The 25198-nt window shown below is 45.4% G+C and overlaps 1 protein-coding gene and 1 non-coding gene across 3 annotated transcripts in view; both read left to right on the forward strand.

The window, feature by feature from the left end:
* Positions 1-25198, forward strand: part of Tbxas1 (thromboxane A synthase 1) — a 168681-nt gene that overhangs the window by 80477 nt on the left and 63006 nt on the right. For both annotated transcript variants that reach the window (XM_021165134.1, XM_029478679.1), the window contains exons 5-7: positions 3808-3924; positions 20296-20384; positions 23414-23562. In XM_021165134.1, the coding sequence (XP_021020793.1) occupies positions 3808-3924; positions 20296-20384; positions 23414-23562 (355 nt within the window). The remainder of the gene's footprint in view (positions 1-3807; positions 3925-20295; positions 20385-23413; positions 23563-25198) is intronic.
* Positions 16072-16197, forward strand: LOC115031400. The gene has a single exon (XR_003837040.1). It is a non-coding gene; the product is annotated as a small nucleolar RNA SNORA17 (small nucleolar RNA).

Genomic DNA, 25198 nt, shown 5'->3' on the forward strand with positions numbered 1-25198 from the left:
AGGAAGGAAGGAAGGAAGGAAGGAAGGAAGGAAGGAAGGAAGGAAAAAAGAAGAACAAACACAAAAACAAAACCATGGATGGCACCAAAATACAGCTTCTAAACAGAGGACATGAGAGGTTATGGGGCTGGGTTGAGAGTCTAACAACATATTGCATGGAGAGTGGAATATTTGTCATTTAAATATAAGATTAAAAACAGCAGAGACCCAATTCTTAGGTCTTTTGTGTCTCCCTCAGGTATCATCGCTCAGGTACCATCCTTTTGGTCTTTGTTTTTTATTTAGAGACAGACAGTCCTATTGTCTTAGAGCTTGCTTGCCAAGTAGGCTCAGCTGATCTGCCTGTCTCTGCATCCCCAGCGCTGATTACAAGAGCTTATACCACATCCAACCTTTTTTTAGCATGGGTTCTGTGGGTTGAACCCAAGGCCTCGACATGCAGCAAGCATTCTGCTGATTGAGCTAGCTCCTCAGCCCCACACTGCTTACATCTTAAGGGTGGATCAAATCTGTCTTGATCCTGATTCGACAATTAAGTCTGTCTTAGCAGAACTGTATAAACCTGTGTCTCACTTTTTTTTTTCCAAGCAAAAAGGCTTAGCAGTGTGGCACAGGCCGGGGCTTTGCCACTCTATAAATATCCATAATGTATGATTCCCTCCTTTGACTCTGGAACCTAAATAAACAGATTATGTTCCAAAAATTCCATAAAACCATAATTCAGTGGCCACGGCACTCCTAAAGAATTTCATTCTAAATATAGAGAGGTATTCCTTTGCAGAAAAATATCCCAGCAACTTGGTTCTAATATATAATTAAATCCTCTAGATGCTTTGCAGTTATGTTTTATGGCTTATTTTGAGTGTTCATATTTTATCAGAAAATTATAATTTTCCTCTAAATAGGAGTTTTTACAAGGCGTTTGAGTTATGATGGCTGGTGTCGTGCTTCAGCTATAATTAAAGCTGTGAAAGGAAATGGTGGAGCCCCATGGCACACAAGGTTTCACAGAGTGCTGCTCCTGTAATCCCCCTGCATCCGCAGGGCCGGGCCCACATGGCCAACAGTGAGGGCAGGCACCATCTGCAACCATCACTGGGATAGCTGCTTTGAGGATGGAAAAGCATGTTCTGGGGGACAGAGGGGAAGGAGAGGGTGGCTAGGGACTCCTTTATATATTTCTTGGTTCAGTCTCTACATGGCTCCTGACCACGTCACCCGATACCATGCCCCCACACCCAACCTTCCCCGAGAGCAGACTCTCTTCCTCATCATCTGCAATCCATTACTCTCTGCTGCTTCACTCAGTTGTCAGCCTCGAAGGCTATGCTGGTTAAGTCTTTTGTCAGTTTGACACAAGCTAGGATCATCTGGGAAGAAGGAACCTCAACTAAGAAAATGCCCCCACCAGATTTGTCTGTAAGCAAGTCTTTGGAGCATTTTTTTAAAAATTAGTATTAGGGACTGATGTGGGAGGCCCAGCTAGGCAGGTCACCTTGAGTTGTATAAGAAAGCAAGCAGAGTCAACCATTAGGAGCCAATCAGTAAGCAATGTTCCTCTGTCTAGGTTCCTGCCCTGATTCCCCTCAATAATGGACTATGGCCTGTAAACAGGCAAAATAAACCCTTTCCTCTCCAAGCTGCTTTGGGTCATGGTCTTTGTCACATCAATAGAAAGCAAACCAATGCAAGGGCCAAAGCAAAGACTTTCCTATTCAATATTCCCTATAACCGGCTTGTGAACATTATCTGAGCTTCCTGAGGAGGCCATAGTAGAGCATCTTACATTGGGGGACTCACAGAAAGAAATGCCTTTTGTCTCAGTTCTGGAAAGGCTGGAAGTATGAGTGAAGTCAGGGTTGACATCTGGGACCTATGTCTCTGGCTTAAATGTCTGTCTTCTACATCCCCCACGGTCCTCTGTCTGTGTCCTAATCTTAAAAGAACTTGTTGGTTCTGTATAGATTCCAAACACACTGGATTCAGGCTCACTATAAAGGCTTTCTTTAATTTCATTACCTTTTTAAAATCTCTATGGTTGAATATGGGGTTCTAGAAGTTAGGATTTCAATACGTAACATTTTAGGAGATACAATTCAGGCCATAATGCTTATATTAGACATTTAACAAATCTATGTTGATTAAGAAGAACACAATGACACTCACAGGCCTTCTCCAGACACAGGGCTGTGCATCCTCTGTACCTGCTGAGTTCCCGGACTCCCATCTACCCTGCCTTGTATACACACTCACAGGCCTCCCTCTGGACACGTGACTGGCATTTATGTGAATGCAGGTCTCACCATTTGTTTGATAACCGTAGATCTCATTCTTCATTTAAGAGGCTTCTTTTTGCAGCCAACAGAGACCATTACTGAAAGCTACAATTAGTCAAAATGCAAAGAACAAGTGGCCATGGGGTACCTATCCCCATTCAACACATCTCAACACAAACTGCCACACCTTGGGCTCAGAGAACATCTAAGAGGAAACAGAAAGACTTGAACAGAGGACCAGAACAAGCTACCATGTCTTCTACATGACACAGAAGCTGCACACAGGAGCTCTCAATAATGCTGTTGCCTAAACAAGGCTTGAAAAATAAACGGCAAGACCTTGGGAGAAGTGTGGGGGGGGAGCAAAAACTATAATCAAAATATATCGTATGAAGAAATATATATTTTCAATAAAAGAAAAAAGGTGACAAGGCCTAATAGATGATAATACTAGTTGACAGACCAACATATATAGAGAGGTCTTGCAATATTGCAGCCGTAGATGAAGAACAACAGAAAATTACTGGCTGCTGAGAGAGGGAGAATTGGTCTTCTCCAAGGACAAGCCCCCAGTAGGTTATCCAGTCCCAAAGGCCAGCTCTAAACTCATATGAGTAGTATTAAAGGAACTCAGCAGATTGTACTTATAAATTTATATGTGTATGTATCTATAATTAAAGAATAAGAGATCATGAATTTGAGAAGGAGTCAGCAGGGGTGGGTACGGGAGGAGAAGGAGGGGGGGTGATGTCAATACAATACTCACATATGAAAATTTCAAAATTAAAGTCAAAAGGAAAACCCAATGAATACTAGAACCAGCAGAGTGGACAAGCCCTTTAAAACAGCAATCCTGAGGTTGCTCGGAGGGCCTCACAGGGGCCTCAGGGTGCACGGAGGCTACTGAGTTGTTTTGATGATGTTTGCACTGTGACAAGGCTAACAGATCTGTCTATCTGCCCCTGGTGGCCTCAGCTGTGGGTCTTAGATCCTCGTCCATGGATGCTATAATTCTTTCCTCTGTCCTTGCAAGAGAAACCTAGGTTTGGGTCATTGGTGGACTTTAACAGGAGTGTTTTCTATGTCCTTCAATTGTCATCTGCTGCTGTCATAAAGCACCCTGACTGAAGCAGCTTTGGGGGGAAGAGTTTATTTTGCTTGTCCTTCCAGACAGATCACAATACATAACTGAAGGAAGTCAGGGCCAGAACTCAAGCAAGATCTTGAAGCCGAAACCATGGGAGAATGTTGATTGCTGGCTCCCTCATAGGCTCATGCTTAGCTAGCCAGCTTCTTATACAGCCCAGGACCACTGGCCCAGGGAATAGTGCTACCCACAGTGGGCTGGGCCCTCCTCCATCAACTAACAAACAAACAAGATAACCTCCACAAACTTGCCGACAGCCCAGTCTGATCTGTTCAGTCCCTCAATTGAGACTCCCTTCTCAGATGGTTTGATTGACAGTTAAAGCTAACTAGGAGAGCCGAGAAGGAGGCATTGGCTAACAATCTGCTTGTTGCTTTCCATCAGGCCTCAGGTCTGGAACCCAAGATGGTAGCAGACAGTGTCCTGATGTTACGTGACAGAAGATGGGAGGAAGTCAGGGGTGCCCTGATGTCTTCATTCAGTCCTGAAAAGTTGGATGAGGTAAGAGACAGGAAACACGGAGTCTGTTCCTTAGGATCCAGCCTCTCCCTCAAAGCATGGCAAAGAGCTAGACCAGGTTTGAGGCTTGCCCAGGTGGCACATCAAAGTGTCTCACCTGCGGGGGCCCTGGGCCTCATCATTACCCAGAAAGCAAAGCATCTTCCATGTCTCTGGCGTCTCACACACGCAGGTAGCATAAATCAATGGTTCGCACTGCATACCTGGCTGTCCCGAGACACTGCTCGAGGCACTTAGGAGAGAAAGAAGAAGAGTGTCTCTCATGCTGTCTCAGATGTTTCTCATGCTATCTCGGGTGTTTCTCATGCTGTCATCTCGGATAATGGACCGGCTGGGGAGCCTGTGCAGATGCAAATTCCCTCCCGGGAGGCCCTGACCAGGTCTGAGATTGTGAACTTCAAACTACCAGTCGGGGAGGATGTTTACTGAATGGTGAAGCACTTTACAGGACTGAGTCCTGAGTGATGGGGGGCAGAGGGCAAAGAAATGTTCTCCAAGCAGAACTCTAGGTGGGCAGCCAGACTAACATCGTCCTTAAGACAAATTTAGAGCGACCATCCAGCTCCCTGAGATGTCATGAATTCTTGAAGACTCTGGGCATTCTCCCTCCTCAGCCCCGTGGCCCTCCCTTCCCTATCAACTGTGCACTTAAGAGCTGGGGGTTTGCATTGCCTCCCATTTCTCCAACCACTTGTGGAAGAAGGAAATAGTGGACAGGGCAGGCCACCCAAGTGTGTTCTCACACCTCCTTCCACAGCAGATGTGACCCTGATGGCTTCTAGATGCTTCCTTGAACCTGACACCTCCTGGTTCTCATTATGGAACCAGAGCCAGATCACAATTTGTTGGCTTTTCATCCCAGCACTCATGAGGTAGAGGCAGGAGAATTACAAATTTGAAGTCAGCGTAAGTTTTGTCTCAATGAGGCCTTGTCTCAAAACAAAAACAAAAACAAAAACAAAAACAAAACAAACCAACCAACCAACAAAACATGATTCATGATTCTTCTTGCTACTCCAAGTCCCATGGACTCAAACTATCTAAGGTGGCCGAGAACCTGTGGGCTTCATGAGCCGCTCCATGATTCTACTACAGCCAGGATGGGCCCTGTGTGTGTTTGCTTGGTCCTCTGTCACTGTACCTCAAGTCTGCTGCTTTTCCGGGCCCTGCCATTTCTTTCTCACTTCTCTCGGTGACTCTAAGGGTCCGTTCAGTTTACATATTTACTTTGTTTGTTGTGTGTCCCATCCTGCTGCATGGGGACAAAGGGGTATTTTTTTATTTTTTTTTTAATTTATTTTTCATGTTATGTTCCCTTTTTAACTTTTAGCTGCCTACACAGGGCGTCTAACAGGCACTCAGTAATGATGACTCAATGGGTGGATGAAAAACCAAAGAACTAATAAGAAACTTTCTTAGTTGACAAAAAAAAAAGCAATAAAAAAAGAAATCATTTTATCAAGAAAAAAATATTAAGGGACTGTGAGAGTTGGCTCATCGTTAAGAGTGCACATTGTTCTCACAGAGGACCCAAGTTTGGTTCTCAGCATGCACGTCAGGTGGCCCACAACCTCCTATAACTCCACCTCCAAGGAACTGGATGCTTCTGGTCTCCTTGGGCAGCCGCACTTGCATGCACACACACACCCACAGACACATACACACACCCACAGACACATACACACACCCACAGACACATACACACACNACACACCCACAGACACATACACACACCCACAGACACATACACACACACAGACACATACACACACCCACAGACACATACACACACCCACAGACACACACACACACACACAGACACACAGACACATACACACACACAGAACTGAGAAGGTTAAGAGGACGGAGCACACTGCTGTCTTTCTCCTTGCAAACTCACAAGCCGTACACATGAATGTAGAAAACGCAGGTCATAAAGAGACCAAGGGGAAGGAGTCAGTGCAGGGATGCGGAGCCCAGGCACACAGCTGCACAGAGATCACTGTGCAGCCTCGGCATTGCTAGTCCTTCCTGAAAACGTGGCTTTTGAACTTTTGCCACCAAACTTGAGAGTTTATCACCTCCCCAACCCCAACCCCAGGCCAGGGGTTATTCTAAATAAAGCAAATCCTTTGGCTCCTTGGCAGCTACGGTCTTCCTTACCTACACCCATGTGCCACCCGCCTCCTTCCCTAACACACACACCCTGTTGGCTTCCAAAGGCTTTCTTAAGACTTTGAACACCCATCCACTTCATTTATTTAATGTAAGGCTGCCTCAGTCCACAGTGCTTAGAATTACTTTAGGATCAACGTTATGTATGTACACACACATGCATGAGTGTGCTCATGTACGTTTGTGTGGCTTTTATTTGTTTGTCAGTAAAAGCTGGGAGTCGAGTGAGGTCACATTTTCACTTAAAACTAAATTGCTTTTTGGCTTTAGTCTTCCTGGGGATAAAATGCAGTCAGAGCTAGAGAGAATGTGATTGATGCCTCTCTACTTCAGGTAGAAGAGACCAGCAGACTCATAGTCTGCTGATAGACTAGTGATTGGGACTTACAGAGCAGGTTACTGAAGACTGCTAAGAATACAACTGATTTTATTTTCATAGAAGAGAATTTTGCCTGGTTAACCTGGCAGATTTTCCACCCATTCCCCAAAAGTGTTTGTCCTTTTAAAAGGGCAGCTGGGAGATTTAGTTAAGCCTTGACAGTCTTTCAGTAGATACCTCACCAAAGACTGTGAGTAAGACTGGAATTGTGTGCAGTTTTATTGTGAATCAGGAAGTAAATGGACTTAATTTCAGGAAACGAAATTGAAATTAAATCCACACTTCTCCAAGGGAAACACATAAATAACGGGACGCCCTGGGTCAGGTTAGTGCTTATTTTATTTTTAAATGTCATAACTCATCAGAAAGGGGAGACACAGTGGAAACTGTGCATCTGTGTTTTCCGCTGAACTCTTTCAACCTGAAGGGATAACTTTCACAGACTCTTGTAAGACTGCATAAGTCAGCAGGAGAGTGGCAGGTGGCTCTCAGGTACACACATGGGGAGAGCGCAAGGAAGAGGAAGCTGACAACCAACTGGTGGCTTCTGCTAGGACTGGGATCCTGAATGCCTCCCAAGGGCCTGTGTGGTAAAGGCTGGGTCCCCAGTGTGACTCTCTGGGAGTTGACTGGAGTATGAATGTGGCATACCAGACATCTCAGATTCCTTCCCTTGCTTCCTGGCCATGAAGTCAGAGGTTTTGCTTTGACAAGAACCCCAGCCATGACATGCTGTCTTACCACAGGCCTGTATGATCACAGACCTTACTGCCCAAAAATGTGAGCCAAGAGAAACATAGCCTTTGTATAAATTGGTTGTCTTTGATGTTTTGTTGTAGTGGCAGAAATCTGAGTGGTATAACTAGCAAGGAGAGGGATTGGAAATCATGGAGGATTGAAAGGCCTCCATGGTTGAATAACTGGATAAAATATTACAAACTATTAGATTCATCACACACTTCAACCTGTTAGAAAGACATTTGATTATCAGCTTTGCTTATTCTGGACACATAGTTTTTCAGAGGTAAACACCTGGGGAGTTAATGCCATAGTTTGTTATTGAGTAAAATGGCATTGTTGGATAGTAGGTCTTTGCAGTTCCCACTGTCTAGCTCATTTTCTAGAGCTTCAAGGACAACAACCCCACATCCATCATACAAGCCAACTTTGCATCACTACAATAAAATACCTGGGACAGGTAACCTATCAAGATCAAAGGTCCAGTTAACTTGCAATTTAGCAAAGTCAAAGTCTAAAATCAATCATCTCTGCTGGCTTGGCCTCCGGTGAGAACAGCAGATGGTGGCCTGCCATTACAGAGTGCCTGTCGGAACAAATGGTCACATCTAGAATCAGAGCAGAGACAAAGACAGGCCAGAATCCCACGATCCCCTTCAAAGTCATACATGCCCCCAATAACTTAGTTATGGAAGGTCCACAGCACTTCTTAACAGCACAATTCTAAAGACCAAACCTCTACACATAGCTCCTTAGTGACGCTTACCAGTCAACCCCTGTTAGGCAGCTTATGTGTTCTGTCCTCAGGATCCCCTGCCAACGGTGGGCATGTGCTCATTTACCCAGATAAACAAGGACTGAGCAGATACAAGTGACCAGCGAGACCCTGAGGATATGGTTGTCACCCAAGAGTGAATAAGCCACTCACTCACACAGCCGCACACAGGGGCCTGTCTCCACAACGTGGAGCCGGCAAGGAAGGCTGGCATCTTGCGCAGCACCGGGGGCTGCAGCTCTCTGTCTAATTTTTCACTTTCATCCAGATGTTTCCTGTCGAGAAGGCAGAGTCAATAATGTATGAGTCTTATAGGCAGAGGCATATGTGCTTATTACACCCCACGGGCCTCTGCTGCCTGGGAGAAGACATATGACTCAAAAATGGCTACAATCTTTTAAAATTCAAGTTGATACAGCCAGCTTATGAGTGAACGCATGGCTTGGACTGTTTCAGTGCAAGAGCCTGCGCGAAATTACGGTCATCGTTGTGGCTTTGGGCTTTGTCTGGCCTTTACATTCCCAGCACAAACTCTTCAGGCAGTCAGTACAGGGGCTTCTATGGCAGAAGTGAGTTTTCCAATAGCGCTTGAGCAAGCAGCTTTCCCTTGGCAGCATTGGCTGCCGGCGGTTTATTTTTAATATTTGCTTTTATTTCTTAATCCTTCCAAACAATAAAAATAAAAGTCATTAATAACCAGGGTAGCTGTGGTAATAAATACTTCAGAGTCTAAAAATACATTGTCCCTGCCTGACCAGTTACCCATTTTCCAGGGTATCTGAGTATTTATCTAGCAGCACGAGACCATTATCCTGAGACACAGTTGTATCCCACTGACACCTAATCTTCTAATTAAAATCAGAATAATGATGGACTGTTTAAATTCTACTTTTAAGTGTTCATTTTCCATTTGCATTTAAAAGAAAGCACACTCCTCATCATCGATACCCCATCCTGGGTTATAATTTCTTTCTTTTGCTGGAATCATAATGTCACTCCCAACTTGCCGCTGGTTAAATGGAGAAGAGCATCAAAATGTGCTTTGCAGCTTGGCTGTTGCTTGGCAACCTCAGCCGCCACCTCCTCACTGGAGTAAGTTCTAATTGGCCACAACTCTTGACAGGAGTCTCTGACTTACTGGAAATGACACTTGATTATTCATCTAGGTGGCTGGAGCTGATGTGTATCAGCAGGGAATTTTGCATAAAAATGACTCACGGATGTTTTTAATATCTCTAGGTGGCTTTCAGCGATGGCATAGTGGCTGAAGGAAGTGATAAGTTTCATTAGCTAGAATTAATTTTTCATTTGTTAGTCAACAGCTAGAGCACATTGCAAGGTATTCCTTTTAAAAGGCCCCTTCAGTAGCTCACATATTCAGACAATCCCCCCTTTAACTTTAACTCCTAAACATGGCTGCCCTCAGGCCAACTGTGATAGTCAGAGCTGAGTTATTACAGTAAATACCATTGATAATCACCATACCTCCCCCCAAAAGATATTTTAGCTCAGTGTTCTGAGCATCCCAGTCTTGACTGATGGACATATTGCCTTCAAATCTCTTCTGAGTAAAGGGGGCAGCAGTGCATCATGGAGGGAGCACAGTCAGGGCACAAGCTCTCTGCTGGAAGCCAGGAAGTGAAAGAAGACAGGGAAGCTGCAGAAGCCATGGGACCCCCTTCAAAGGCACACTCCCAATAACTGGCAGAGCTCCCACCAGGCCCAAGAGCAGGACCAAACCTTTAAGACAAGAACCTTTGTGGAATAGTCCAGATTCAAACTATGGCACCAAACAGAAGAAATGTCAATTTCTTACATGTGTTGATTTCTGCCTTTATGAATGTTATAGTGTAGTAGTGCAACACGATACATAAATTACTGCATAATGACCAAGGAAGGGAAGGCGGTGACAGAGCTCCTGTCTTGTTTTGAAGAACACAGATGTTAGGTTTGGGCAGGGGAAGGTTATAAGGTAGGTACACAGGCACCTAGACAGAGCAATACAGGGCTTGCTTGCAGTATGGGGAGCTCACTCGGGCTGAAACAGAGTGTGCAAGAGAGGAAGCAGGGGGAAAGGATTGCAGAAGTGGGTTGAGGCTCGCAGAGGCCGCTGCCCTGTGTCAGAGGCAGCCAACTGTTAAATGCTCAGAAGTGGAGGAGTGACTTGCTCAGAACTCTCTGGAGGGAGAGAGCACTCCATTTTGCTGTTTAACCTTCAAGGGGTCAGATGTCCCCAGATACATGGGGCAAATCCTTCTGGAGCAGATGAGAACTGCAAGCATACCTCTGGAGTCTCCTCTACAGTCCCAGCCAAAGGGTATGGGTGGGTTCCCGGGGTGTGGGTTTGGGATCTGGTACAAGTCTCTCCTCTGATTATTTTCTTAGTCTTTCTTCACACACCAATAAACAACTGGCTTAGCTATACACCATCAACATGTAGGGCTCATATAACTTTAACAACACCATGTAACTCAAGAGAGCCTTCCTTTCCCATTCTCTGAACGGGAAATACTTTTCCCCCAACACTCAGTGAGACATTGTTCTCCAAACTTCCAGACATCCAAAGGCTTTTAAATGCTGAGTTGTTTTGGCTTTCCCTCCTTGAGTTCATGCTATCACTTGAGGAGAGTGGGGTTATAACCTAAGAGTAGATATACTGAGGGGCAGAGGAACTGTGGCACCTGATTTGGGTGAGAAAGCAACAGGAATTAGATTGTTTGACATCCTTAGTTCTACTTTCATGAAATTATTTGAACACAAAAATTACCAGGTTCCATCATCATGGGATTCTAAAGTTGATGTGTCAAAGAGATGAAAATGCTTTTTCTTTAAAAAAAAAAAAAAAAAGTATGACCCTCTACTGACCCAAATTTAGAAGATGGTTACCTTTTTCCCACAATCTCAAGCAAATTCTTACGTGTTAACTATGTTTTGCATTGCTGTGCCAAACCACCACATGACAGCAACTTAAGAAGAGAACGTTTTCTCTGGATCTCAGTAGAAGAAGGGACACAGCCCACCATGGCATGGAAGGCACAGAGGCTGGAACAAGAGACAGCGGGATACATTGCATGTGCAACTAGTAAACAGAGAATAGAGAGGAAGTGAGGTCAGCCTCCAGACACACCCCCCCAGTGATTTACCTCCTCCAGAAGATCCAAAACACAGCACCACCATCTGCAGACCAAGTGGCAAAATTAGATATATAACTTATATATAATTATTATATATATTATAATATATATAATACAAGTAAGCCAGCTGGGCATGGAGATACACACCTTTAATCCTAGTTTTCAGAGACACAGGCAGACAGATCTCTGTGAATTCAAAGGCATCTTCGTCTACATAGAGTATCCTAGGAAACTCAAGGCTATGGAATGAGAACTTGTCTCACCCCCTTACTCCACAAAACCAAAACAGCCAAACAAAAGAACACATATAAGTCTCTGAGGAGATATTTTACACTCAAACAATAAGTGGCTTCCTTGGGATCCTAGAATGTCATGGAATGGGACATCATAGTTCATTATAACTAGAACATGTCCTGGGGTGAGGAACCCAGTCAGAAAGATTCAGATACCATGCCTGGAGGAAGAAGTAGACTCTGTGTGAATCTCTGGTCTTTTGCTCAGAGGCAAATTTCAAAAATCTACCCTGAGCTCATGCTAAGACAAAAAGAGCCTGTTGATGGGTCCTGAGTGCCTTTAACATCAGCACATTAGGTTATCACTTAGTCCAGTGGTTCTCAACATGTGCATCAGGACTCCTTTGAGGGTCGAAGGACCCTTTCACAGAGGTCACCTAAGACCATGGAAAACAGATATTTACATTACAATTCATAACAGTAAAAGTACAGTTATGAGGTGGCAATAAAAATAATTTTATGGTTAGGGGTCACCACAACACGAGGAACTGTAGCCACACAACTAGGAAGGTTGAGAACCACTGGCTTAGACACTTCTACACAATCAACTGAATAAGGATACAATGGTATCAAAACAATTTTTTTAATAAAAAGTAAATAAACTGTCAATAGAAGATGGCAACCTATAAAAGTTACCTTAAAGAGGGGATATTGGAAACCTGCTACCTGTTACTTTGTAACAACTTTACCCAAGCCTTGCTGCTTCAAACAGCAAACCTTTGTTTCTGTAACTCAAGCTTCCCACACAGTTTATCTGGGATCCTCTGCTCAGGGCCTCTGGATATAATGATCAAGTTTCTAGTCTGGTCCGTGGTCTTATGTGAAGGATTGACTAGGGGACACTTGCTTTGAAGATGGCTAGCGTAGTTTTCTGCAGAATTCTCTTTCTGTGGGCTCAAAGAGACAGCTAAGAAGCGTGTACTATGTCCTTCAGTCAATGAGGATGCTCAGAGCATTTCAGCAAAATGAATATACAAAACACAATAATTTTAGAAGATCAGTGTCATGACTGGGTTTCAAGGTGCATTGGGAAGTAAAAAGACAACAGGCTCTTGGGCTGGTTGGTTTAGAACATACCTACAGGTCAGCTTCCAGACTTAGATGTCAAAGGTGCTTACCCTATGACCTCCGTCAGCCACTGGCAATGACTCTGAGTGCTTGCTCTTCTTGGAGCCACTGGACATTATCCAAGTCAAATCCTTCCCCCTCGAAGAAAACTGCCAAAGGTGGGATTCCGTAGAGCATCAAAGGTATTGAAGAATGCTTCTTTGAGAAGGGGAATGCCTGACCTTTTCCTGGTCATCTCCCTGTAAGGTGCCTCCTCTGTCCACTCCTGTGAATTAGACTCCACCCACCTGCTTTCTGCCCACACTATTCTTCTGAGACAGTTGGTCAAATTCTTTGGAAAACACTGGGCACTGATTGAATTTATAGAATAAAGTCCAGGCTAAGCAAGAACTTCCTTCCTTGGGGAATTTTCTTCCTAAATTGAGGACTTTATTTTCAGCAACTACGGTTACCAAATAGTCACCCAGTCCCACTTTCAGACTGTCTTCTCCAGGGACAACACAGGCTTGGCTGCTGGACTGACATTCTGGCCTTAGCCAACTCAGACTGTAGTAGCAAAAATACTATAGACTGGTTTAAACAACAGAGAAGTGTTTTCTCTCGGTTCATAGAGACTAAAATTGGACAACAGGGTCCTTCCTAGCAATTGTGGCTTTTGGTGGCTTCTCTTTTGTGGTTTGCAGGTGGTCACCCATCATTCTATGTGCTCACAAGATCCCCCTTTTGAAACAGTGTCTCACTGTGTAGCTCACGATGTGTCCTTTGCCATCCTAGAAGTCATAATTCTCCTAGCTCAGCCTTCTGGATGCTGTAATTACAGGTGCACACCATCATTCCCCAGATCAATCTTATGATTTCATTTAGCGTTAATGATTTCCTGAAAGGCCACATCTCCAATCCAGCTACACTGGGAATTAGATCAACAGCATATGGATTTCAAGAGGACACAAACATTCAGTCCACAACAACACCCAGATGAAATCCATTTTTAAAACCAAATGGCATCAATATTTTATGTGATTAAAAGTACAACATATGTGCATCTTGAAAATGTTGGGTAAAACAAAAATAAACACCACCCATTGTCCTACAGAGATGGAACACAGCAGAATGAGAGGCAGGCTTGGGATCTGGGTGTAGAGCATTGTTGCTTCTGGGCTTGGGTCTGTATGTATACCACATCCACCTGCTGGTCTGAAAACACAGGGAGGGAGCTGCAGGGTCACAAGCCCAACCCACAGAGCCTTTGCTTGTGTATTCAGCTCACGGAAGAGTAGACCTTCTATAACAGCGGTACCTAATGCAAGGGGGGAAATAAGGTGATGGCAACTGGCCAACATACGGACCATGCTCCGCTGTCTTGTGATATTTTCTCTGTATTACTTCTTAACATTTTCATTGTGCATGCCCCATCTCATGTCACATTAATCCAGATTAAAACGTCATTATCCATTCAGTGTGACAGACAGCAGGCATGGCATGGGAGAAAATCTGCAACCACAGCAGCCAGCACCAATGCACTTTAGCCAAGTGCACATGGGAGAAGGGATAGTAGGTAACTGGTCCTCTGCATCACCCAGGCCTGCACTTAAGATTCAACATAAGGAGCTCTCCTAATACACAGGCCATGCTTTCAGCTTCTGAGAAGTTTGTGTAAGTCAAATTTTATACGCCACCTCTCTTGCTAGAATAAGGATACTTGATATTGATGTCTAAGGAGACCTCATTGCAACAAGTTTTTTTGCTGTTATTTTTTTTTAAATATTCCTCTGACATTTATTGAAAAATCCTGGTTTTGTTTTGTTTGGTTTGGTTTGGTTTGGTTTGGTTCAAGACATGGTTTCTCTATGTAGCTCTGGCTGTCTTGGAACTCACTCTGCAGACCAGGCTGCCCAGAAACTCAGAGATCCACCTGCCTCTGCCTCACAAGTGCTGGGTTTCCAGGTGTGCACCACCACCACCCAGTCCTATCTCTAGAATCTTATTAAAATAAGATTCACTTGGAAAACTAAGTTTATTGGGATAAGTAAAGAGACTGCAAATGGCTTACCAGGTAAAGGTGCTTGTTACCAAGCTAATGACTGTAGTTTTTTCTCTGGGAACCACAGGACAGAAGGAGAACCCAGTTCCTACAGGATGTCTCTAACTCCCACGTGTATACTGTGCACTCGCACACTCACATACATACTAAGTAGCAAATGACTGCAATCAGATAAGAATGGCAGCCAGAGAAGCTGGCTAGAGAGACGTGCTTAGAAAGCATTGAGCTCTCCAAGCATTAAGGAAGTCAGATTTCTTGGGAAGGATGCCTGGGAGACCCACATTTATTCTTATACTGATGGACTATTCTGTGGACGGTTTGTGAGAGTTTAAAAAAGAATGCCTCCATCATAAAGAATTGATACAGAGTCACTGAAAACAAATCAGTCTCACCCTATTCATTTCTTTCCTGGATAGACTTAAGGACAAACAGCTGGCGTCAATAACACTCCTGCTTCAGCCAACCACTGACCAGGTTGGTCATCTGCCGGTTACAGAGAAGATGGTGCCAGGCTGAGTATTTACTTAGGTTTATCCTGACTGATCAAAGGACCTTGAAAAATTCTGCAGCTCCCTGAAGTAACTGTCCAGAGTAGGGTCACAGGCCTGTGCTTGAACCAGGCATGCTTAGTCCTGACGTAAATGAAAACTTAGATAGCATGTTACTGTAGTTTAAAGGGAACAAAGAAGGCATGGCTATGCATCCACTTTGAATTAGAGAAATGCCCCTGTGACTCTCAGACCCGTTCCTTCCTACAAGGCTCCCACACCACTGCAGGTAATGAGAAGCTGGTGTCATACGTGTGTCCCCATAGGACATGTGGGGCCGGCTAACAGGCAGCTGTGACAGGGAGGGGTCCATTCTCCCAGCATCTCAATAGCTGTCCAGACTGCCCCACTCACTGTTCAGGGAAGTTCAGGGATTGTTCTTCCCAGGACAGCTGAAGACATCTTTTTATGGAAATAAAGGAAATAGAAATGCAAAGCCTGGCGCTGGAGTGATGGACCAGTGGTCTTAAGCACTGGCTGCTCGTCCAGAGGACCTGGGTTTGGTTCCCAGCACCCACGTGGCAGCTCACAACTGTCTGTAACCAGGGGATCTGGTGCCCTCTTCTGGCTTCCTCAGGCACTGCATGTCCACGGTGCACAGACATATCTAGGCAAAATTTCCACACAGATAATTTGTTTTAATACAGGGGGAAAATTTTTTTAAAAAAGAAACACAAAGCCTTTCTAAGGAATGGAGCCTCAAGGGCTAAAGAATCAGTTGCATGCAGCGATAAGTTATCGGAAAAGACCTGTGGCTTTCATTGACCTGAACTTTGACATTTGTTTGTGGTGTGTGTCTTGTGCAAAAATCAATATACATCTGACCTTGCTACTGGCTTACAGGGTTCAGGTCGCAGAATGTGATTAATTTACTGTTTACTAGATAGTGTCTGAAACAGGACTGTGTTCCACCTATGGGTTGCTATTTGAGAGTGACTTTTTTTTCTTCCCAGAGGAACAATAAGAATAGAGAGAGGCCCTGCCCCTAGGGGCGTTGTAGGTGTGGCTGCTGTGTCACCGATGAGTCATAGGTGACAGAGAGAGGCTATGTCTTCACTCAGTGTTCTGATCCGTGAACATCTGAGCGATTAGTAACCTAACATCCCTTGAAAAAAGTGAGCCCTGACACCGTGCTAGGTGGCTCCCTAGACTGGGAGCAAACCAGAGACTAGAAAAACCCTGTCTGGGACCAAAGGCTGTGAGTCTGAGACAGACAACCCTTGCAAGGGGCCACTCAGGCAGGCCGAGAGTGAGGAGCTAGCCAGAGTTGACCACCAGACCGGCACCATGGGGTCCAAGCAGGAAACTAGGCTAAGGTGACTACCAGTTTGGCAGGCCTGGTGGGGGCAGACCATGCCAAGATGGCCTCTACCCAATGTTATAATGCACAAGCAGGGCATAACAGTCCTGAGACCACTCCTGAGATGACCCCAGACACTCAGAGACTCTGGGTGCCACTAAGAAGATCAAGTAAGTGGTGGAGGAATGGAAGAGAAAGAGAAAGAGAAACAGAAGGATGTGGGCACAATAAAGATAAGCAGAGCTGGACTAGAGGGTAGTAAGGGACAGCCTGATGTGAGTAGCCAGTGATACCACCTGAGACCATGGTAAGATCCTGGCCTGTGGTGCCACTGGGGGCCACATCTGGGTCCATAGCTCTGCAGCATCCGGGGTTTGTTATCCCCAAAGGCCGAGTGGATGTTCCTGGTCTGGGCTGCTGCGGGCGATATGTTTATGTCTAAGGGCTGTGCAAAACTGGCCCCATCCCTCACCTGTGCATCATGGAACAGTGGACTCTGGGGGCATGAGAAATGGAGAGCTGAGGCTGACCCTAGCTGACTGCGGTACTTGGGAGAGCAGACCACACACATTACAGGAGTTGTTGACAAGCTAGCTTAGAGGATACAAGTATGGGAGAGCGGTCCCTACCGTTCATCTCCCTTATATAGACAAGAGAAAGATACCCTTCTCCCCGCCTCACCATCGGTGGCCAGCAGGAGACCCAGCCCTGGGGTCATGAGAGCAGGAGACCTGGTCCCTGTGTGGTGACATAACTGAGGGAGAGATGTCCCCCACCTCACACCTTGTCACCTACGGCAGCCAGGAGAGCTGGCCCAGAGGTCATCAGAGTGGGGGAGCTGTCCCTGCCTCTCACCTGTTGGAAGACTTGGGAGAGCAAGCTGTGCACCTCACCTGGGCAATACCCAGAGCTGACCCTGGAAGTGGAGGTGTCAGTGAGCCAGCTCCGGGGGCGTGAGTGCAAGAGAGCCAGTCTTGCCTCTTGTCTGCTGGGCAGCGGTACAGATGAGGCAGAGACCTCCTCCTCTCCTCCCTTATCCCTCTCCATCTACAGCAGACAGGAGAGCTGGCCCTGGGATCATGAGAATGGGAGACCTAGCCATGTCCTTCACCGACTGCAACACTTGGGAGAGTGGGCCATGCACCTTGCCTGGGCAGCAGGGTAGAGCTGGCCCTGGTTGTGGGGTTGCTGGAGACCTGGCCCAGAGGGTGTGAGAGCAAGAGAGATGTTGGGCTGACCAGCTCAGAAACCTCTCAGGCCCAGATCCAGGGCTGTGTATTGGCCCATCCCAACATCTACCCCATTGCTAAATTGCTGGAATGCATGAAGGAGAAGGGGCAGCTACAGATCCCAAACTACAGGATCTCCATAACACAGGGCAGCAACAGGATATCCAAGGGGAGTCCTAGTGAGGTTCCAGTACTGATAGAAGCTAGAGGCCTTGTTCCCGACCAAACACAATGAACATTGCAATGAACATTTGCAAGCAAAGAAGTATGGACAAAGGAGTGTACTGTGGGACTCACTGTGACACTATAGCCTCCACAATGAGATTTTTTTCCCCCTTGGTTGAAGGGGAAGATGCAAAGGTGGATGCAGGTAAAAAAAAAAAAAAAAAAAAAAAAAAAAAAAAAGGGGGGGGGGGGAGATGGCTCAGCTTGGTGGTTAAGAGCACAGATTGTTCTTCCAGAGGTCCTGAGTTCAATTCCCGGCAACCACATAGTAGCTCACAACCATCTGTAATGGGATCCGATGCCCTCTTCTGGTGTGTCTGAAGACAGCTACAATGTACTTGCATAATTAAATAATTAAATAAATACATCTTTTTATAAAAATGTTTGAAAAAGAATAGAGAAAGGTGTACAAACTATGAAAACGGAGAGGTTTTTGTAACACATATTTGTCAGCTTCCCATCATTATAAGAAACACTTGTTACCTTGAGTGTAGAACGAGGCAGGTTGCCACGGCACGGCTCACAGGTTTGGAGGTTTTAGTGTGTGCTTGGTTGGACCCATTGTTTTGGGTCTGTGGTGGCCCATGATGGAAGCACATGACAAAGTAAAGCCACACCCCCAGGCCAGAAGTGAAGGAGAGAATGAGTAAAAGCCGGGGGCCCACAGTCTACTAAAAGAAACATCCCCAAAAGCGAGAAACATTCCAGTAGGTCCAGCTTCCTAAGAGCTCGCCACCTCTCAGTCATGCTATCCTCAGGGGATAGGTACCCAAGATCCAACTGTAGTAGGGGGGGACTGGATTTTGTCCCCATCCAATGGCATATCTCTGGTAACTAGATTAACATTTCATAATTTTTCTATTGTCTCAAGACTTGAACAAAAAGTAGATATTGCATGCTCATTAAAATCCATCTACCCATTCATCCATCCATCTAACAAATGAGTACGTATGCCAGGTTCTGTTGCATATTCTAGAGATTAAAAAAAAATTGAACAAACAGATGAAACCTCCCCTGACCTCAGACTATTCTAGCATCAAAATAATGAAAACCAGATGCTAGAGGGACAGCCCAGTGGTTAAGAGAGCGTCCTGCTCTTGTAGAGAACCCAACTTCAGTTGCCAGTGTGTGTGTTGTGTTGCTTACAACCATCTAGAACACAAGCTTCCGGATTCCCCAAGAACTCTTCCTGTGGGTACCTGAAATGCTCCCTGCAGTGAACAAACACACACTTAATCTTAAAAGTAAAATAGGGGGTGGAGTGGGGGGTCAGAGGCTGAGAACACTTGTCACTCCTGCAGAGAACCTAGGTTCAGTTTCAGCAGCCACATGGTGGCTCACAACCACCTATAACTACAGTTTCCAGGGGACCCGCTGTGCTCTGACATCTACAGCACCAGGCTGGCACGTGGAGCATACACATGAAGCCAAAACATTCATATACATAAAATCAAATAAATCTGAAAAAATTTTAATTTAAATACAGTTTTAAAGTTTCTTATAATAATAATGAAAACCAAACATCGGGCACCATTTCAAAATATTAGTCCCATAAATGCTCAGAAGAACCTACAGCAGTATTCTGCCTCAGGTATGACACTGTTCTAGGATGTGTACTCAGTTGAAAGATCCCCCTTGACAGTTCCAGCCTGGCCCTTCAAATATATAGGAGAGAATGAAAGCCCTTAAAGAGTGCTAACCCACCCAAGAGACCGTGTTGGACGTCAAAGGGACGGGCAGCCAAGCCTGCGGTCTAAATGTGCTGGAACCACAGAGGTGTGCACAGCGCTGCTCTCTAGATCTTTCTCTGGGCATTAGAAATTTTCCACAATAAAATATCTTCTTAATATTAAGAAGTCAACAATTCCTCGTGCAGGTCGAGAGTTACCCTGTCTTGGAAGGCGTAAGCAGCTGAAACACAGATGAAAACCCCTCTCTCAGAAATACCATTAAGATAACTTCTGCCTTAATTAAGAAGTTGGAACAGATGACCCTCAGTGCCTCCAGATACTCGAGTCTATGTTCTGGTGGGAGATCTGAAAACTTAATTGGAACAGGCATGCACGGACTTGGGCTAGTTCCAGGGCCAGGACATATAGAGCGTGGTCTACTTGCTCGCTAATGCTAGCCACACGTCAGGAAGCCGAGCGCTGATTCAAAGTTTTGTCTAAACACTTAGTGATGGCTTTCATAATTATTTCACCAGATCTACGTTTGATCCTTTCTCCTTTGGTGCGTCTACCACAGAAAGCTCACTTAAGCTTAAGATACGTATTTATGGACACTGTATCTTACAGATATTATGAATACTTTCTTAATCTTAGCCTCCTAAAAAGCACCTTTGAAATACAGTCTGTTTCCCTAGAAAGCACTGTGGATAACCTTGTCCATCATTGGCAGCCAATTTAGGCACGATGCCCTAATTATACCTCTGCTATCTATTATCAGATGACACCTCTCATCAGCGAAGCCTGTGAACTTCTCGTGGCTCACTTAAAAGGCTATGCAGCATCCAGGGACGCATTCAACATCCAGAGGTAAGGCTGCTCCATTACAGGTGAGAAGTCACAATTCTGAGTGGATGATCCTTGTGACAGCACATAATGGCTGGACAATTACCTCGGGAGTAGCAAACTGGGAGCACCAGTCGGTCATAACGGTGTGGGTAGACTGACTAATGAGAAGAAACCCCACCTAAACCACGAAGCAAAGTAACTTGAGCCAGGGATGCCAGCCTGGTGAGGAAAATCCAAGTGCAGTGGTTAGTACCTGAGTAGACTTAGCCTCTGATCTCCAAGGACATGATGGGCAAGATATGCCAGGGCAGAAGGGACAGGGACTTTCGAGAAAGTACCTAAACTTTCACAAGAAAAATACCCGAGGCCAGGTGTGGTGGTACACAGCTTTCATCCCAGCACTTGGGAGGCAGGGGCAGGTAGATCTCTGAGAGTTTGAAGGTCACTGGTCCACATAGGAAGTTCTAGACCAGAGCTGCACAATGAGGCCCTGCCTAAAAACAAACAAACAAACAAACAAACAAACAAACAAAAAACAAACAAGTGAGCCACGAGGCTGAGGCTGAGCTTAGTCAGTAAAATGTGTGCTCGGCTTGAGCAAAGCCTTGGGATTGATCGCCAGCATCAGTACCACATGAAGCCAGGCATGGTAGTACACATCTATAGATCCATACTCTGGATATTGTTCACATGGGGAATACAAGGCCTGCCTGGAACACCTGAGACTCTATCTCAAAAAAAATTAAAAATTAAAAAAGATAATGGAAATAAGGTATATTATCTGACCCACTACGGAAACTAAGGCCAGAAGAACACAAGTTCAAGGCCTGCCTGGGCTACAGTGAGTTTAAGGCCATTCTGGGTGCTTTAGTGAAATTGTTTCTCAGAATAAAAAGTTCAGGGGCTGGAGAGATGGCTCAGCAGCTAAAAGTACTTTTCTGCTCTTCTAGAAGACCCAGGTTCAAGTCCCATCATCCATGTCAGGTGGCTCACATCTATCTGTAACTTCGGTTTCAGGGTATCCAGCGCTCTCTACTGGCCTCTGTGGGCACTGCAGGCATGTAGTGGTGTATATATAAATATACTCAGGCAAGCACTTACACACATAAATAAACGACTAAATCTCTAAAAGTGAAAATGGTGATTGGCTGTGGAATATAGTTCAAGAGGATAAAGTGCTTCAGCATATACGAGACCCTAGGTTCAAATCTCAGTTCAGCTTAATAAATTAATAAATAAATAAGTAGCGATCATTTGTGCCTAGCAGCCACAGCTCAGTGGTGGGCAGGAGAGTGGTGTTAGGTGTCTATAGCTGGCAATTTAAGCAACGGACTGCCTTCTCTCCTAGCAACCTTTAGATGCTCTAAGCTAACTCATGGCTGGCAGCAGACTGGGGACAGAATGACTCAGAATCATCACGGCCAACAGAACCAGAGGCTAGTCGATGGCAGCGTTTATGCTGTCCCCAGCTGTCAACAAACCTTCTCGCCCACACTCTCCCAGAGCGTGAGATAAGGTGGCCCCCTCTGCTATTAAAGCAAAGCAAATAACTCTTCGGTCCTGGAACCCTCAAGCACTAGGGTCTGCTGGGATCGCACTCAGGAGCCATGCACACTTTTTGCATCAACGGGGAATCGGTGACCGATCATAGCAATGTTTTCGATATAAGTCGTCAACGTTTCACAGTCATCAAGTGTTTTATTCTCTAGCGATAAGCTGGTGGCTGTGGGGCCCATGCAGAAGAACTAACTGTATCAATGGCAAGCACAGATGTTACAGTTGTGGAAGAGTATCAATAGCCCAGGTATTAGACTCCTTAGAAAATCCTTAAGATGGCAACGCCTGTAAGAAAACAAAAAGAAGGATTGTAAAGACTGGAGAGGTGACTCGGAGGTCAACGGTAAGCGGAGAAAGCTTGCTGACCCAAATGTGACCCTCAAGACCCACACGAAGGTGGAAGGAAAGAACTGATACCACCAAGTTGTCCTATGTCCTATGCGATGTGCACTGTGACACACACATGTATACCATGTCCCCAGCATGCCACGCACACACACACACACACACACACACACACACACACACTGTGCAAATGTATACAAGAACAATAAACACATAACATTTTGTGAAAGAATAGCGCTAGTTTAAAATGGCATTGGGAAGGACAGGCTTCCCATCCTGGGGTTGGCTAAATTTCCTGATGCTATTGGAAGACACTTTTCCTCGTGTTTGTTTGAAAAAGGCAATATACACTTCCAGTAGTAAATTAAATATATCTTGTAAGCCTTCCCCAAAGTTTGTCTACTATCCATTTGAGTAAGAAAAGACCTTGGTTTTGGTTGGTTTTTTTTTTTGGTTACACTTTTATTTTTTATTTATTAATTATTTAATGTATATGAGCACACTGTAGCTGTCTTCAGACACATCAGAAGAGGACATCAGATCCTATTACAGATAGTTGGGAGTCACCATGTGGTTGCTGGGAATTGAACACAGGACCTCTGGAAGAGCAGTCGGTGCTCTTAACCACTGAGCCATCTCCCCAGCCCTTGTTGCACCTTTTAAAATGGCAACAGCATCAGGAATCGTGACACATCACATATCTTTAGTCCCAGCACAGGAGAGGCAGAGTGTACTCAGGGCAGCCAAATCATTAGAAGGAAAAATGGAGGATAGATAACAAAATGAGCTAATGAGATTCATTCATCAATGCCAATTTGAAAGCTATCAATTAATCATTAGATTCTGGCCTGAGATGGGCTATGTGTGCATAGGGGCTAAAGCCCCAAGGCTTTGGGGCTCCTATCTCCCTTCACAGGAAGGTGTCCCTCCACTGGAAGATATGTGCCTTAGTGTTCAACTCTGTTCTAAGGCCTGAGTTAGTGATGTCCTGCCCTCACCTTCTCTTCCATAAGCTCCTTGATAAAGCCTCCAATCATATTCTGCTATTGCTGCTCATCCAGGAAGCGTCCCTTCCACTACCTCAGGAGGAGTATGCTGTGGAAGGCCAATCCAGCATCTTTCAATTGTCCTCACTTCTATGTCCACAGGTGTTACTGCTGTTACACCATAGATGTGGTGGCCAGTGTGGCCTTTGGCACCCAGGTGGACTCCCAGAATTCTCCAGAAGATCCCTTTGTGCAGCACTGCCGGCGTGTTTCCACCTTCTGTATCCCCAGGCCTCTCCTGGTATTAATCTGTAAGTGCAGCCCCTACCCAAGGTGGTGAAGCCAGATCACCACCCATAGGACAGCTTGCAGGGTTGAGTCCCTTCCACTAGGAATGGTCCCAGGATGTTCTCTCTGAAACATCCCTCAGGAACTTTATCTCCCTAGAGCCACTAGAATTCTCTTGTCACAATCTGGGTTGATTTATCACCAACACAGGTAACCCTGGATCCTGTTTGATAATCCTAACCGGGAAGGAAAACTGATACATAAAAAGGCAGTCAAGACTTGAACCCAAAGTCTCTCATTTCCTAGAGTTGGTTGGTTGGTTGATTGATTGGTTGGTTGGTTGGTTTGTTAGTTGGTTTTTGTCCCATCACTCAAAACCTTCTTCTGAGGACTTCTCTACCAGAAGCCAACAACTCCTAAACAAGAAATCATCAGATGGGTCACTGGAAGGAGGCGTCGCGCTAACAAGACTAGACCATTGGATTAATTTTACAAGGGAGTCTTTGCCTTCCAGCTAGTTCTGGAATCTACTTGCTTTTGTGGAAACACAGTGTGTTGCTGTTACTGTATTGTTGAGCTCTTCCCTGCCTCTCTGATATATTGGCATAGTCTAGTCACTCCTTGGCCAGCTTCATTCTTCCTCTTCTCCTTCTCCTTCTCATTTTCGTCCTCCTCCTCTTCCTCTTCCTCCTCTTCCTCCTCCTTCTCCTCCTCCTCCCTCCCTTCCTCCTTTCCCTCCTCCTCTTCCTCTTCCTCCTCTTCCTCCTCCTCCTCCCCCTCCTCCTCCTCTTCCTCTTCCTCCTCCTCCTTCTCCTCCTCCTCCCTCCCTTCCTCCTTTCCCTCCTCCTCTTCCTTCTCTTCCTCTTCCTCCTCTCCCTCCTCCTCCCCCTTTTCTTCCTCCTAGCTCTCTTCATCTTCCTCCTCATCTTTCCTCTTTTGTTTCTCTTCCTGCTCTCCCCTTCCTTTTTCAAGACAGGGTCTTGTTATACAGCCTTCTCTGATCTCCAATTAACACGTCCTCTTGCCTCACCCTCCTGAGTGTTAGAATCGTGGACCATTTGCTTGCTTTTCTTCTTATCTCTGAGCCAGTTTCAGCAGGAAGCCCTGTAACCTCTAACATCAGCACACTGAAACCTGTAGGCATTTGTGTGGAGTCACGCAGCCTCTTTGTGTCCAGGAGGTCTGCTGGGGCTAAGGCTGCCCCACCTATGGACTTTCAATTATAGACAGGCCTTCCACTAACAAGGTCCCTGCTCTCTGCACTTTTAAACAGAGGTGTATGAGCTCTGGGATCTCCTGTCTCCAGCCTGACTCAACACAAAAGGTTATGTGCAGCTTGGCAGGCTGAGAGTCTGAGTAGAGTCACATGCCCCTGTGGCAAGGCCTCATCCCTGGGCTCAGAACATCTCCTAGGGAAGTGTCCTGATCCTGGGAGCCTTCTCCTAAGAACCCAGTCTGCATATTGCATTGCAGAGGAATATCCACAATAGATGAAGCCAGTGTCCTTGTCAGCAGCTGCAACAACATGTTTTAGGGACAATTCAGATGGCTGTTGTGGGGACATTTATCCAGATAAAGACAAATACAAATGACCAGAAAGTCAATAAAGTAGATGGTCTGCTATGCCCCTGTAACGGCTTGGCTCACAGCCAGTCAGTT

Source organism: Mus caroli, chromosome 6, assembly GCF_900094665.2.
Source record: "Mus caroli chromosome 6, CAROLI_EIJ_v1.1, whole genome shotgun sequence".
Taxonomy (NCBI): Eukaryota; Metazoa; Chordata; class Mammalia; order Rodentia; family Muridae; genus Mus; species Mus caroli.